We start from the raw sequence: 14325 nt of genomic DNA, 5'->3' as shown, positions 1-14325 counted from the left end.
ACACAGCAACAACCACCTTCCACCTTCCCAACGAGATCACCCTTTCTGTGGGCAGGAGTGTGTGTCTGTGGGCGTTTGGTCTTTAATTTGATTTGGGGGCTCTAATTTATTTTATTTACTTTTTACTTCTAATTAACATTTTCAGCCATGTCCATCCTTGCTCTCCTGGGTGGGAGTTCCAGTGAGCAGGCACAAATATCTCCTCTCTGTGAGGAGGTTTTAAACTACATAATTTCAAATTCATTTTCTAATTCAAAAGAAACACAGACATTTAAAAATTAGGAAAGTTCACATATGCCTGCTCACAGGCCTTCCTCCTTCTCCCTTCCCTCTTTTGCCAAGGACTCTGTACCAGGACTTTTTCCTTTTTTTTTTTTTTGGTAACATCTGGTATTCTTCCCTTTTGTTGGCAGTCCCTGCCTTTTCACTTTCTTCATGCAGCAAGCCCGTGTGAGCCACAGTAATTGAATTTGAAAGTATCCACAGCCGTTCACTGTGCTACAGTCCTGGTTTCTGAGTCAGCTCCCGGTGCAGCTAACCAACCTGGGCAGCAAGGCACTGCTGGCATCTCCAGCATGGCCCTGGGGTCAACCCAGGCTCCAGGGTGCCACTGTGAACGCAGCCCCCCCTGCCCCGGCCCACAACCCAGCTCACTGCATCTACGGGAGCTTGGAAGGAAAAGAAACCAAAAACATCTCCTTCTCCTCCCACCTTCAGCACTGAAAGCAAAGCTCCTGAAGGTGACAGGGGGTGTTCACATAACCCCAAAGAATGAGGTTTCCTCCCCCAGCCTGTGGAGTTCGGAATTGGCACTCACTGCTTCCTCTATTTCCCAGGAAGCAGAGTCACCTTGGGCCCCAAAACTGTCACACTCCTTGAGCACCAACGTTCATGGCAGCACTATCCCCAAGAGCCAAAATAGCCACAGGGTGCCAACAACCCAACTGCCCGTCAGCAGATGAATAGATCAAAAAATGTGGCACGGACACACCATAGAACGTTACCCAGTCATGGACAGGAACGAAGTCCTGATACATGCTACGACATGGGTGAACCCTGAGTGAAATTATGCTGAGTGAAATCCGTCAGACACAAAAGGATAAATATTATATAACCCCACTTACATGAAAAATCTAGAATAGGCGAGTATGCAGAGACCAAAGTTGACTGGGGTAAGCGGGAGGGGGAGATGGGGCGTTCCTGATGGAGTTTCTGTCAGGGGTGATGAAAAAATCTGGAAATGGATAGCATTGAAGGCTGCACAACGTGGCGAATGTAATTAACGTCACTGAAGTATACAAGGAAAAATGGCTGAAATGGCAAATGTTTTGCTTTCTGCGTTCTACCACAATTTAAAACAACAACAGAGTTGTCAGACTCCTGAGGGCAAAGCGAGTGGACTAGGGCAGCTCCCAGGGCCTGAAGCTCACACTCGAGGCCTTCGGAGATGCCTCCAAAGACAGCTGTGGTTTCATTTCCGCTGGCAGGCGGATGCCGGGCTGGGCGTGGAGGGTGTGTGTGTGTGTGTGTGTGTGTGTGTGTACGCGTGCACGCACGTGTGCGTATGTGGCCTTCCCTACAACTGTATCGATAACGGAAGAAATAAAAGAAGAAACGACCCCTCTGCCCAGCCCTGGGAGGGGCCAAATGAGAATGGGCCTGCCCCTCCGAGAACCTTTGTTGCTCTGCCCTGTAGGCACCTGGGGCCTTGAGGCTCCACACAGCCTCAGAGGACAAGGCCTCCGCCAAGCCATGCAGTGTGGTCCAAACCGCCTCACAGAGACAGCAAGAAAGCACCAGGAAAAAGAAAAGACAAAAAAGAAAAAAACAGCCTTCTAAATTCCCAAGCCTTACAAACCAGTCCCTCATGCTGCCCTGTCTGACAAACTCAGGCCTTAAAACCATAAGCCAAAGATTAGGTTTTCTTCTGGGATTATTTTTTTCTTTCGTGACAAGCTGCCCAAGCATCAGGCAACCCTGCAAGCTTGTGCTGCTCTGAGTATATGACGAGCCAGTTAACACAGGGCAATGGCAAAAACATTCACTCCTTAGGAGGACAAAAATGAATGGATGGAGCAGCCAGCTTGTTCGAGCATCAGAGAGCAGAGGGCTAGGGCGGGTTCTAGAATGTTCAACCCTAAAGTGCATGGGCAATTATATGTTTACACGCACACAGGGGCACACATACACATATACACCCAGAGTTAAATTTTCTTTTACAACAAAACCACATTTTATTGACAAGGCTGGGCCTCCTCCCAGCTGGTAAACACATTTAGAAGCAATGCAATCAGGGCTCACAAATAGTTGTAGTGGTCGCTAGAAGTCAGAATCGACTCGATGGCAGTGGGTTTGGTTTTGGTATCATTGTTAAGTGGAGGCGGAAGTGCTTGATCCTAAGGCAAACTCTTCCAGGCCTCAGCTTGGCTGTGAAGGAATCCAGGGCAGGAGACAGAAACAGAAAGAAATCTTTAACGCTGGCCCAGCCACGCCAACAAGCCCCTGGCAGCTGCGAGGGCTCATACCAGCCTTACCTGGCCGGTGACTCCCCCACCTGCCCACCGGCCCTGGAAGGTCTCTGCATCTGCCCCTTGGGGAATTCCAGCCAAGAGGGCTGCTGCTGCTGTCCACAAGGTCCAGCTTATTCCCCCTGCCCTCCCGTTATCCACATCCCTGACTTCAGTGGCTAAGACACAGTCAGGCGGAAGCATAGCCAGAAATTATTGTTTCAGTGACTGGGGTGGGTAAGGGGAGGGTGCTAGGCTCTTAAAACTGTGTGATGCCGACGTCACAGCCATCATCCTGATGTATTCTGTGTTTACAAGAAACATTCAGCATCCACCCGCTGGAGCGCCGCTCCAACCAGACCTCGCACCTGCTTCCTACGAAGACAGTGCCTCTGCCCGCTGCCTGAGCTTCCCTGCCCTCCAAGCTTACCCACCCTCCAGGAAGGGGCTCTGCCCGCTTCTCCCCGGGAATGTTCGGGGCGGATGGGCTGACGAAACGCCATGCGCTGCACTTGACGGAGCACAACACTTTCTGAGCTTCCATCAATTTTTAATTTATTGGGTCCAAGAGAAAATAACCAGTGTGGGGAGGGGCAAGGAGGGGGGTGGGCGGGAGAAAGGAGGAATCAGTTCTTGGTGGAGAAAAGACTCTAAGAGGAGATGACGCTGAAAGGCACGACAGAGGTTTTATGAAGTCCTCTAAATGGAGGGAGCAATGAAGGGCCCAGCAGAGGAGGAGACAGAGAGAAGAGGGAACACTGAGGTGGTGTTAAGGGGTGTCCACGCTCCGATACCCCCACAGGAGCCAGGACACTTCCAAGGCGAGGGCCCAGAGTCCGGGTCCCAGCCAGTCCCCCCACTGCACCCTGCAGCCATCAAGGTTTGCTGCTGGTGTTGGTCGGCTAGAAGGGCAAGGCCAGGCCTGGTCGGGGCGCAGGAAGCATCACACCTGTCCCTCCCTGACCACCTGCCTCTCCGTAGGGGGTCCGAGGAGACCAGCCCCTTCCAGAAGTCACAGCCCCATCCCTCCCTGAGACCCACTTAAAGTCACCTTCCTGCTGCCCACAGATCCACTGGAGAGACAGGTGGCCGCCGAGGCGACTACGCGTGGAGGTGCTATCTGCTCCAACCAATGGCAGCACACCCCTCAAACCAAAATTCTCAGGATGCCGGGCATCTGGGCGGAAGACAGAAGGTGGGCTTCCCTCCCCATGCCGATGACCAGGACGGGGGCCGGCGGTGGGGGCTGTGGGCCTGGCCTGCACCCCAGGAAGGCTTTGAGGGGCAGAAATAACCTCGAGCACCTAACTCTGGCTGGTGGACTCCAGAAGAAGACACTTGATGCGAGATGGACTCCCCACACACACAGATTGTCCTATAGGATCCATCCTGGCCTTAGGATGCTTAGCACATCAAAAATTGCTCCCAGAAACACACCCTAACTCGCTCTACAGGCCTAGTCCACCTCCTCCCCTCTCCCCAATCCAAACCACAAAAACCCAAACCAAAGTCCCTGTCTCACAAATTCCAGGACAGGAGAAAAAAAAAGACCAAATGAATGGGGAAAACAGCTCAGGTATAGTCCCAGGCCCTGTCCAAGACCGAAAGATTGCTAAGAAAAAGCTAAGTCCTCAACGCCAAAGGATGGAGTGACCTATGTTTTGATAAAGAAAAGTTATTAAAAAAAAAAAAATCCTTCTAAACACATTGGGCAGGTCCTACAAAACTGCAGAAGCCTTAAATCCTTGGAGCCCAAACAGGACTCGTAATGACGTGATAGAAAAGCATTCTTTGTGGCCAGATGAAGACATTTGTTTTAACGTTAGGCCTTTTCAAAGATTCTGCTCACAGGACACAGAGCTGCAAGCCTTGAGCTGGAGGACTCAGGTCCTCTGCAGCTCCCAGCAAAAGAGCTAGGGCAGAAACCTCTTTCCGCATTTCACTTCCAAGGCAGAGGTTTATACCTGACCCCATTGTTAACTTTTTTTAAAATTCTTAGCGATGCATTCATTTCGGAGACACATGTTAATCACAATAACATTGGCACTCAACTTTCTTGAGTCATTTTTGGTTGCTGTTTTAGTACAGAACTCATTAGAACATTTCACAAAATGTATTTGTTTCAGCGGTTCCGTGGAAGGGGGTCATAAAAAAGTACTGTTAAACAAGATTTTTTTTTCCTCCTTTGAAGTTACTTAATTTTGTGTGGCCTGGGATTTCATGACAGTAAAATCGCTCGGGCTGGCTAATTCCACACCCAAGCAGATCATCGGAGGCCTCAGAAAAAGCAAAAAGAATGAATTTCTTGAATTTAAGCAACTACACAAAAGACTTGAGTGTGTCAAAACGCTGGACGAACGTCCCTGTGAATGCAGCACCATTAATCAAACCTCGATCTGGTGTCACTTTGCCGGTGAAAACCGACGCTGCTCTGCTTGCCCCTCTCGCTGGCTTGTGAGAGGACACACGACATGTGTCCCCAAGCCCTCACGTGTCTCCAAATAGCCAGCGCTTGGCACTTCTCGTCCACAGCGTCTTGGGAAAACCTGCTGCTCAAGGAGACACTCCCCAAAGGCTTTTCTTGGGGGAGGGGCAGAGATCGGGGCACAAAACGTGAGCAGATCTCACTGAGGGTTAATGGAAGGAAGATCTGGGGGAGTGGTGGGCCGGGAGGTGGGAGAGATGGAACACATGGGACCCCTAGGCCTGATCCTGGGAATATGGAAGCGTGCTGACAAGTGACAAAGCCACACTCAGAACAACCACAGGTGACGTGGACATCCAGGCCTTGGTATTCTTCTGGGCCCCTCCTCATTAGCGACGACCAGTGTGTCTGGAGCAACACTTCAACCAGCAAGGGTGCCCTGCAGGCCTCAGTAACTTTACCGTGTGGGAAAGGACTGCCGTCCCCAAAGACGTGACACTACCAATAAACCTAGAGGCCAAAGACCAGGGACAGTGTCAGCTAAAGGTGGGGCTTAACAGGATGGCCAGACCAGCCCTCCTGAAGACATGGGAGACAAGACAACCCCCAAAGGATGGAATCTGCTCCCATCTCTCCCCTCCCCCTACATACATTTTTTTTCCACGCATTATCATATTTGTGTTCTGTGTTGAGTTACAGCTTGTGAACCACCTCCAAGCTCCCATGCAAAGGGCTTCTAAATTGATTTTTTTTTTTTTTAAAACAGTTTTCCCCAGGCCAGAGGCCACCACCCAAGCCAAGGCTGCAAGGCAAAAGTGCCTCTCTACCTCTGAGCTGTCGAATGCGCTCACTGCCACTATATGCTTACAACGGGCTCAATTCAAACATTAAATGAAGTAGAGAAATCATGAGATAAATTGCTGGCCCTCCGTACTCAAGAGTGAAGGCTCGCTCTCCAGCTGATGACAGCGCAAGGCTTTTGTCTGACCTAATTTATTTCTCTTCCAGGTTACAAGAAAGCACTCTTTCCTGTTGCACTCTAACCTCTTCTGCCCATATATTGAACTCCAGCAAAGACTCGGGGTTGCTGAACTATTTGCAGATGTCTTGAACTTGGAGAAGAAGATGTTAGAGATCGAGAAATCCTGTGATCAAAACACACATATCCCCCAGCACAGAAATACGCATTTAGGAGAAAGACAGTCCATTAAAAGCTACCCATTTAAAGGGCCCTGTTTGGGGTGGAGGGTATCAGCAAGGCTGCCTTTCGCAAGCATATACTCCTTCCAGAGAAAGTTCTACACATTATTTGAGTTGGCATTTTATATCTTTGGGGAATGGTGTTATTTCCCTTTCTACAGTGGGAACATTACCTAACAAATGGAATTGAGAATCCCAGGTTATAAAACCGGAGCTAAAAGGATTGCCATTCATCAAGCTGTTTGGGGTGGCCGACTCCGGGAAGCAGAGATTCTCGGCTGTTCTCCAGCCTGTGACACCCAAGGCAGAAGCGACAGCCTTGCCCAAAATAACGGACGCTCTTTACAGAGTCCCGGTTGACCGTGACGACCTGAACAGCGAACAGAATTTTCAGGAATTCAAGACCGCAGACGAATGGGGGAAAACATAGCCGTGCAAAACGCAGCATTTTAATTGCTACAAAAATAAATAATTTTTTAACAAAAGGAAAATGCCCCCATCTGCCCAATGTGGGCTTGTCAATCAATGGCGACCGCTTGAAAAGAGATTTTTCAAACTTATATCCTCATTCTGTCCGGCACGACCGTCTGCAGGAAAATCGATATTACAACTTCACACTTAAGACGTTTTGCAGCAGCGTAAACGCCGCCGCCGATGGCAGCCCATTGTGGCGGCAGCACCAGCATGACACGGGCACCCAGCGCCCCCTAGCTGCCAAGGCGGCTCCAGGCGCCGCGCAGCGGCCCAGCCTTGCCATCCACCAAAAGCCAATTCAACTGAAAGTTTATTTTGGAAAGTATTTTATCACAACAAGCAACACAGAATGCAAAGCAATCCAGATAGGCGATGAAAGGGGGAAGAGAAGGCTGGTGCAAGCCGTGTTTGGAGTGAAAAGCCAGTGCCAAGAGTTAAATTCAGAGAAGGCACTGGAAACCGGCATGCTCTCTGGTCTCTGTCATCGGACTGTGTGACATGCCTGGGTCTCACCTGAGACACAATTCTAATCAGTGTCAAACATACCCAAAGCTGGACTTCGCTGTGGTCAAGCAGACACGTTCCGTCCTGCACCCTGTGAGCCAACGTCCCACTCAACACCCCCCTGACCACCCAACCCCAGCCGCCCTCCCTATTTCTAAGGCCGGCCTCAGAAAAGCAACGGCACCACTCAGGACTTGAGACGTGAGTTTGAATATACAAAATATTGTCAAAGGCCAGACAAAAATCGCCAAGGCCAAAACACTGGGCAGAGAGCAACCCCCCACTCCAAAAAAAGAAATAGGCGTAATATTCACAGAGAAAAAAATATATATCTACCCTTTAAAAATATTAGGCGTTGTTAAAATATGCTCACGGCTATTTTCTCTCAGGTGTGAATTACAAATGAATAAAATCAGCCTGGCATAACACCTTGGATGAACACATTGCGATTCTCCCGTGGAATGGGAGCAGCTGACTTATATCACGCTTCTAATGATATGGGGTTCCCTTCTGTGCAGAAGACAAAGTACACTCCACCCACCAACCACCGAAAAAAAAAAAGAGAGAGACAGAGGGAGACAGGGCCCAAGTCCTATGAAATGTATCCGAGACCCCATTTTGAAAGATATGTGGACAACTGGGGATACACCATAGATACACCCTGGAGAGTTAAGATAATTGTGAGCACAGCCACCTTCAAAACACACAGCTACAGCAAAACCTGATTGAAAAGCCAACCACGGAATCAACACAGCCTAACTCACGCCTCAAATCTGAGTCTCGAGTTGTTGTGCAAAATCGTGGATTCATATGGAAAATGACCAACCTTCCAAGGAAACCTGTTGGTGGGTTGTCGAAAAATCACCTTAATTGGGGTTGTGTGATTTACCGCAAACAGCTTATTTTCTTCCGAAAGCAACACAACTCTTGCCTTCCCTTGAGGGGTCCATTTCCCTTTTCCGGAGCAGGCCCTTCCCTCTGCCTGGCCAGTTTTTACCCGTTCCCTTCCCTGTTGTCACTGTGTTGTTTCGGGTTTGTTTTTACTAATAGCTGTGTCTGTCCTCCAGTTTTAAAAGCCATATCCATCTGGATCAAACATTTTGAAACAAACCAGAAGTCCAGGTCAGCATCCCCAACTGTCTCCCAAAGTCTCTCTTTTACAGCTCACCCTTCTCTCGCTGGCCCTGTCCGTAAATTTAACCAGCTCGTCAGGGCCCAGGACAAAGATTATCAATGCCATTTACACGCTGCCTTTCCCGGGCCATCAGCTTTCCAAAGTTGCATCATCCCTGCAGAGCCTGAGGCTGCTGGTCCTTGACCGGAGGGCTGCCACCCAGCTGGCAGAGATGCGCCACATTTTTGGTGCTTTCTTGCACATTTATCATCTCAACCATGAACCTGGGGGTGAGGAGGACTGACACAGCACCCATCTTGCTAGCCAGGCCTCCAAAGCACCCTGAACCCATCGGTGGCCTGGAAGACACTTCCATAGGCCAAGCAGCCGAAAACTGCATCCTATCCGACTCCTGCCTCTACCCTGCCTGGGCTCCCACTCCTAGGTGAAGGCAGGACAGAGAGAAAAACCAGCTGCTTTTTGGTAATAAATAGCCTTGTCTGAAAACTGGTTGGACTACTGTCCCTGCTCAAAGCCCCTGGCCATGCCACAGCTCCTGGCGCCCCTGGAAGGCAGGCGGGATTTCCTCGGCCCTCTGTCTTCTGCCCCTCTCTTCTCCAGCTCTGCCACACTGCTCCCGTGTCCGCCAGCTGTCCCCAGCACCACGAGTAGCCAGGCTGAGAGACACAGAACACATGAAGGATGGAGGCGCTACAGGGGCAGGGCTCGCCCCCCAAGCCCGGCTGCAGCCAGTCCTTTCTCCTGCAGTCCCAGCAACGCCAGGCGAGGACAGAGACAGTGCTCCACAAACCTACCTGCTTCTTCCCCGTTACCCACAACTGCAATCTCTCCCGGTTCCTGCCATGCAGCCCGCCTGGCAGCGCACCCTCAATGACTCTCCCCTCTCCACCCCCCAGTCTCCCCTCCTCAAAAACAGCCCTTGCAATTATACGGAGGCTAGTGGGGCAAATTGCCTCCTGGAGAAATTAGGCGTCTGCAAGTACAGACGTTTTAACAACCACCCCACCATCTAAAAAAAAGGGGGGGGGGCATAGGATAAGCCATGGCCAAGCCATGGCCAGTTTGGTAAAGGAACGAAATATCGACTGAAGAAAAAGACCTTGATCAAATCCCCAATCTGGTTGCAAAATATTTTGTTTCAAATATTACCAGCCGAGTCTACCATGGCATAAAATAATAATAAAAGCCAACTCCTCTTCCCTCCTCCAAAAAGGCAGTCCTCTCCTCCCAAGCCAAAGCCCACTTTAATATCTACCCCCCCCCAAAATAAATAAATCCACAAATTCTTACTAACGTCTCTGCTGTAACAAAGGAGAGATATGGCCACAGCAAATGCTCCGAGCAGATGGCTCCTGTGCCGGGTTTTCAGGGGAGGGGAGAACCCCTTTATATATTTATTTATTTATTTAAATTTTTTAAAATATAACATAAATATTCGGCTCTCGGCCGGCTCGCAGCCAGTCCTCGGCGGCGGCTGGGCGCGCAGCCCTCTCCAGCTCCGCGCGGGCAGCCCGGCCCCAGCCCAGCGAGGCGCGCGGAGGACTTGCAAGCACACAACCTCGATGGCACCCAGAGGATGTTTTATTTCTATTGCAATAAAAGAAACATATATATATATATATATATATATAAAAGCAACGGCGACCCAGGCAGGCACCGCGACAGCAGGACAACAGGGAAAGGCTCGCGCACAGCCGTGCAGCGGCGCCGCGGGCTGCCGCGGAGGGGAGCGCCGTGCGCCTAGCTTCCCCGCGCTGCTGTGCGGGGCCTGGGCTCCTTGCAAACAGGGCACCTGGCCCGCTCGAGCTCGCTGGTTTCCTGGTTGAATTACACCCAACCCGGGCTCTGGAAGCGGCTGTGTCTCTGCCCCGCTGCCTGACTTTGCCCGCCCCGCCACTTGCTGGAAAACCGCGCGATTCCCGCCGGTGGGTTTCCACGGCATCCTGCTTGTTTATTTGGATAGGGAGATGAAAGATACTGCGATGGAAAGATGGATACGAGATTGATAGGGCTCTCGCTCGCTTTTTTTTTTTTTTTACTATTTTACCAGCGCATCCTTCTCTTCCCACTCCTAGCTGACAACCTTTTTTTTTCCCCCCCCCGTGGCGGGGATTTTTCACCAGCCCCAAACCCCCACCTTTTTGGGAGTGGGGGAAAGAAGACAAGATCATCCCAGGAGACAGTCGGCGGTGGGGAAATGCGGGGGGGGGGGTGGGGTGGGGTGGGGGTGGGGTGGGGGGTGCTGGAGCCCGGCAAACAGCCGCGCAGCTGGATTCGTTTGCAAATAGCGCCGAGAGCGAAGGAGAAAGGCGGCTGCGGAATCCGCGGACCGGCGTGGCCGGCGCCCTGCCTGGCAGGGCGCAGCGACCGGGGCCCTCACCGCCGGCCGGCCCTCGGTCCCCCCAGTCCCGCGCGCTCCCCGCTCTCCGCCGCCCGCGCCATCAGCGCGGACCCACGCGCTCTCCAACTTTTCCCCACTTCCCGACTCCCCGACTCCCCTCCCCCTCCGCTCCCCCAGCCCCCTCCCCCTCCTCTCCAAACCCCGCCACCAGCGCCGCCGCCGCCACACACGCCGCTCGCAGGGGCGAGAGTCCAGCGGGCCCGGCGCGCACACAGACCTCCTCCAGTCTGCGCGCCCCCTCCCCGGCCCGGCGCCCGTTCCCAGGGCCCCCGAGCCCGCGGCGAGTCCGGCTGCTCAGCGCCCCGACTCCCGGGCTGCAAAGAAACTTTGCATGGTCCCCTGCTCCCCGCCGTGCTCCGGCGGACGCCACTGCTCTGCGAGCCGGCGCGCAGCCCCGGCGCTGCCCGGCCCGGCCCGCAGTCCCCAGCCTCGGGCGCCGGGAGCCCAACCTCCGGCCCCTCGCGCGCACGCCGCAGACACTTACGGGTGATGAGCTCCCTCTGGGACAAGTGCTGCGGGTTGCCCTGTTTGCGGCGGGACATTGCCCCGGCATCTATTCTGGCATCAGCCCGGAGAGCTGCTCGGATGGGGAGCCGGGGAGGGGGTTCAGCCGCCGCCGCCGCGCCGCGCCGCTACCGTCGCCGCCGCGCCTCCTCGGCCCGGTTGGTGTGTTGTTGTTTTTTTCTTTCTTTCTTTCTTTCTTTTCCCCTTCCTCTCTTGCCCTCTCTTCCTCCTCCTCCTCTTCTTCTTTATTTTGCTCTTTCTTCTAGGCTTTTTTTGTTTTGTTTGCAAAAAGAAAAAGAAGAAAAACAAAAAGAAAAAAAGGCTCTCGATCTAAAATGGGAGAAAGAGGCCAAAAAAAAAAAAAAACTGCTGTTGCTTGCCGCGGACTGGCTGGTTTCTTTTTAAAATATATTCTTTTGAAAGAAAAAAATCTCTTAGACTTCTTCAGACTGCTTGGCCTCTTGGACTTCCAAATGTCGTCTTGAACTTAAACCGGATTTTGCACCGGCTCCGTACACTTTCCTTCAGGGTCTGGTAGGTGGAGAACGCACTTCTACCAGGAGGGGGAAAAAAAAAAAGAAAAAAAATGCAAACAAATAAAAAATAATAAAAGAAGAAAAAGAAAAAAAAAAGCAGAGAAAACTTGGGGACTTGTCTCGTACCCCTTCACCCCGCCCCCTCAAAAAACCCAAAGCAATGTAAAACTGCCCCGATTCGGTGGTTTCTGGGTGTTCTGCTGGCTGCCTGCTTTTTGTTTTTTGTTTTTTTTTTTCTCGGAGACTGACCCTTCGGAGGCTCTGGGGGGACTCCAGGAGCGGCTCCTTCCCAGTTCACCTGGCAGGCTGGCGCCGGCCGCAGGAGCTGCCGGGTCCCCGCGAGCGCTCCCCAGCGCTCCCCTGGCGCCGCGGGCCCGGGGGGAGCGGGGCGGAGGGGCGGCTCGCCCAGTGCGCCTGGGTCGGTGCGGGCGCGGACTGGGAGCTATAGATTGCAACGTGAAGATGGCGGAGTCCGGGTTCTCTGGGAGCTCTCGGTCTCTCTATGGCTGGGGCTGCCTCTGTACAATGGGATAAAATTCAAGTTCAAGTGCGGACGTGACGTTTAATCTGCACTAGAGACAAAAAGACCCAGAGAGTCGGAGCACTGGGGGCGACTAGCGGTGGCTTTTTAACATTGTACCCTGCAAGAGAACAAGAAAGCTCACACACACACACACACACACACACACACACAGAAAGACACTCGCGCGCGCGCGCGCACACACACACACACAGACACTCGTCCGTGCGCACACCCGCAGCCCAGGCCGACCCCACGTGCAAACCGCGTTTTTGTGCCTTCCTCTTTTCCCGGTGCGCGAGAGGCGCAAAGCACCCCCACCCCGGCGGTGGGCAGGATATTTTTTTTAGAAGCAAATCCTTCTCTATATCCCTCCTCTCCTCCTGGGAACAGGACCCCCAGGGAAGGGGGGCGGGGTGCTGCGTGCGAGGAGTAAATTGGATCAATGCAAGTCCCTGCCCCCTAAAAGCTTATTTTGGCTTGGAGGGGCATTGTGGAAGAGGGTTGGGGTGCACGTGGAGACTGGGGGAGATGGCCAATTGCTTCATCTCCCTGGAGAAGTAGTTGAATTGCTTTTACTTTTTGTTTTATTGGGGGTAGGGTTAAAGTTCCATAAAGGGTCTCCATTTAAACCCTCATTACAGACTGGGAGAGAGGTGGACAATACTAAAGTTACTAAGAACGAATTAAGAGCACGCGGGGGTTTGGGGGGCCGCGAGACCTCGTCAGGTTCCAGGCAGGAAGAAGCGTTCACCTTAGTCTGTGCCCTCCCTCCACTTAGTCCCCGGGTCAAGCACGCCCCCTCCCAACGCCAAGATCTGTGGGAGCGAGGGGGTGAGGCCAGGGGTGCGCCAAGTGGGAGGCGAACTTGTAGTGTGCTGACCCAGAGGTAGGTGTGGCCGGATCGCTGCAGCTCCCGGGGTGCGTGACCCCCCCGAGTCCCCCGGCTCCCTCCCAAACCTTGATAATTAGTGCAACAAGGAAGGGGCACCTCCGCCCCAGCCCGCGATCCTCGGCTCAGGGCAGGACATGAAATCGTCCGCCAGACTGGGAAGGACGCAGCTGCCTCGTCAGCCGTTTGATCTGTGGGGGCCTGTCTGTAGCCTGGGGACAAGGCCAGGCCGCGGTCCCGATGGACACCCGCCCTGCCCTTCCCCAGGCCGCGGCCTTTTCGAGCTGGGCGCGCCACGCGGCTCGACCCTCTCCCTTGGCCTCAGCCCAGAGGCGGCCAGGGCGGGTCGGGGCCTGGCTCGGGGCTGGGCTTCGCGGGCGAGCCAACGACACCCGCCCCACCCCGCCCCCGGCCGCGCCGCCTCTGAGCGCACCGCCTCCCTTGGGGCCCGCCCTCCAGGGGCACCTGGAGTTTTTGTTCGCCCCAAAGGTCTTGGGTGGGGCGCCGGCACCGAGAGCGCAGTGCTGGAGAGCGAAAACAGGGAGAGCTCCCTGCCCATCCCATCCCCCCCCCAAAATAACAGCAATAAAACTGTGCCCCCACGTGCATCTCTGCAGACAGTGGGCAGCGGGGTCGTCGCGAGAGCCTGAGCGGGTGGAGATGCAGGGTGAGGGGCTCCGGGATCGCACCTCCCCTCCCGGGCTGCAGGCGGCTGCCCCCCAGCCTCCACGTGGTCCAAAGTCCAAAAGAGCCTCGCTGCCCTCCCATCCCGCCCCACCGCAAAAATCGTTCCAGGAAGGTGGCCTAACTAAGAAAAAAGTGCCCACACGCACCTTTAATAAAGTTCTTAAGAAAACCATAAAACGTCCTTCGCGACTCGCCCAGACTCTTAAGTTTGGAACACCAATTAGCCCGCTCTTTCTGAGACGCGGCAGTGTGCAGCCCAGAGAGGGTTAGCGTCTTGCCCAAGGTCACACAGCGCGTGGGGGTCCGGGTTGGACTCACATCCCCTGGAGGTGCCTGCTGCCCTGCGCCGCCTACTGTCCGCGCCGAAATCCCGACACCCGCTCCCTCGCCCTCCCGGGTGGATTACAGGGAACGGGACCCCCCTCTGCGGTGAAGGAGAGTGAGGTTCCCCCTCAGGAAAGGCGGCCCCTCCGCAGGCGCGCTCAGGTGCCCCAGCTGCAGCTGCGCGACTCCAGGGCGGCGGGGTCTGGGGAGGGGGCA

At 53.7% G+C, this 14325-nt stretch overlaps 1 protein-coding gene across 4 annotated transcripts in view; it reads right to left on the bottom strand.

Annotated features, from left to right (window-relative positions):
* BCL11B (BCL11 transcription factor B) overlaps nucleotides 1-12220 on the bottom strand; it is a 107075-nt gene extending 94855 nt beyond the window's left edge. For 3 of the 4 annotated variants that reach the window (XM_003408866.4, XM_010588846.3, XM_010588847.3), the window contains exon 1: nucleotides 11131-12219. In XM_003408866.4, the coding sequence (XP_003408914.1) occupies nucleotides 11131-11188 (58 nt within the window). In that variant the 5' untranslated portion in view covers nucleotides 11189-12219. Of the gene's footprint in view, nucleotides 1-11130 lie in introns of all 4 variants that reach the window. The other variant, XM_003408867.4, reaches the window with a different exon arrangement.
* Nucleotides 12221-14325: the final 2105 nt, after the last annotated feature.

This window comes from Loxodonta africana, chromosome 10 (assembly GCF_030014295.1).
Source record: "Loxodonta africana isolate mLoxAfr1 chromosome 10, mLoxAfr1.hap2, whole genome shotgun sequence".
NCBI lineage: Eukaryota > Metazoa > Chordata > Mammalia > Proboscidea > Elephantidae > Loxodonta > Loxodonta africana.
This window is presented reverse-complemented; position numbering and strand designations above follow the sequence as displayed.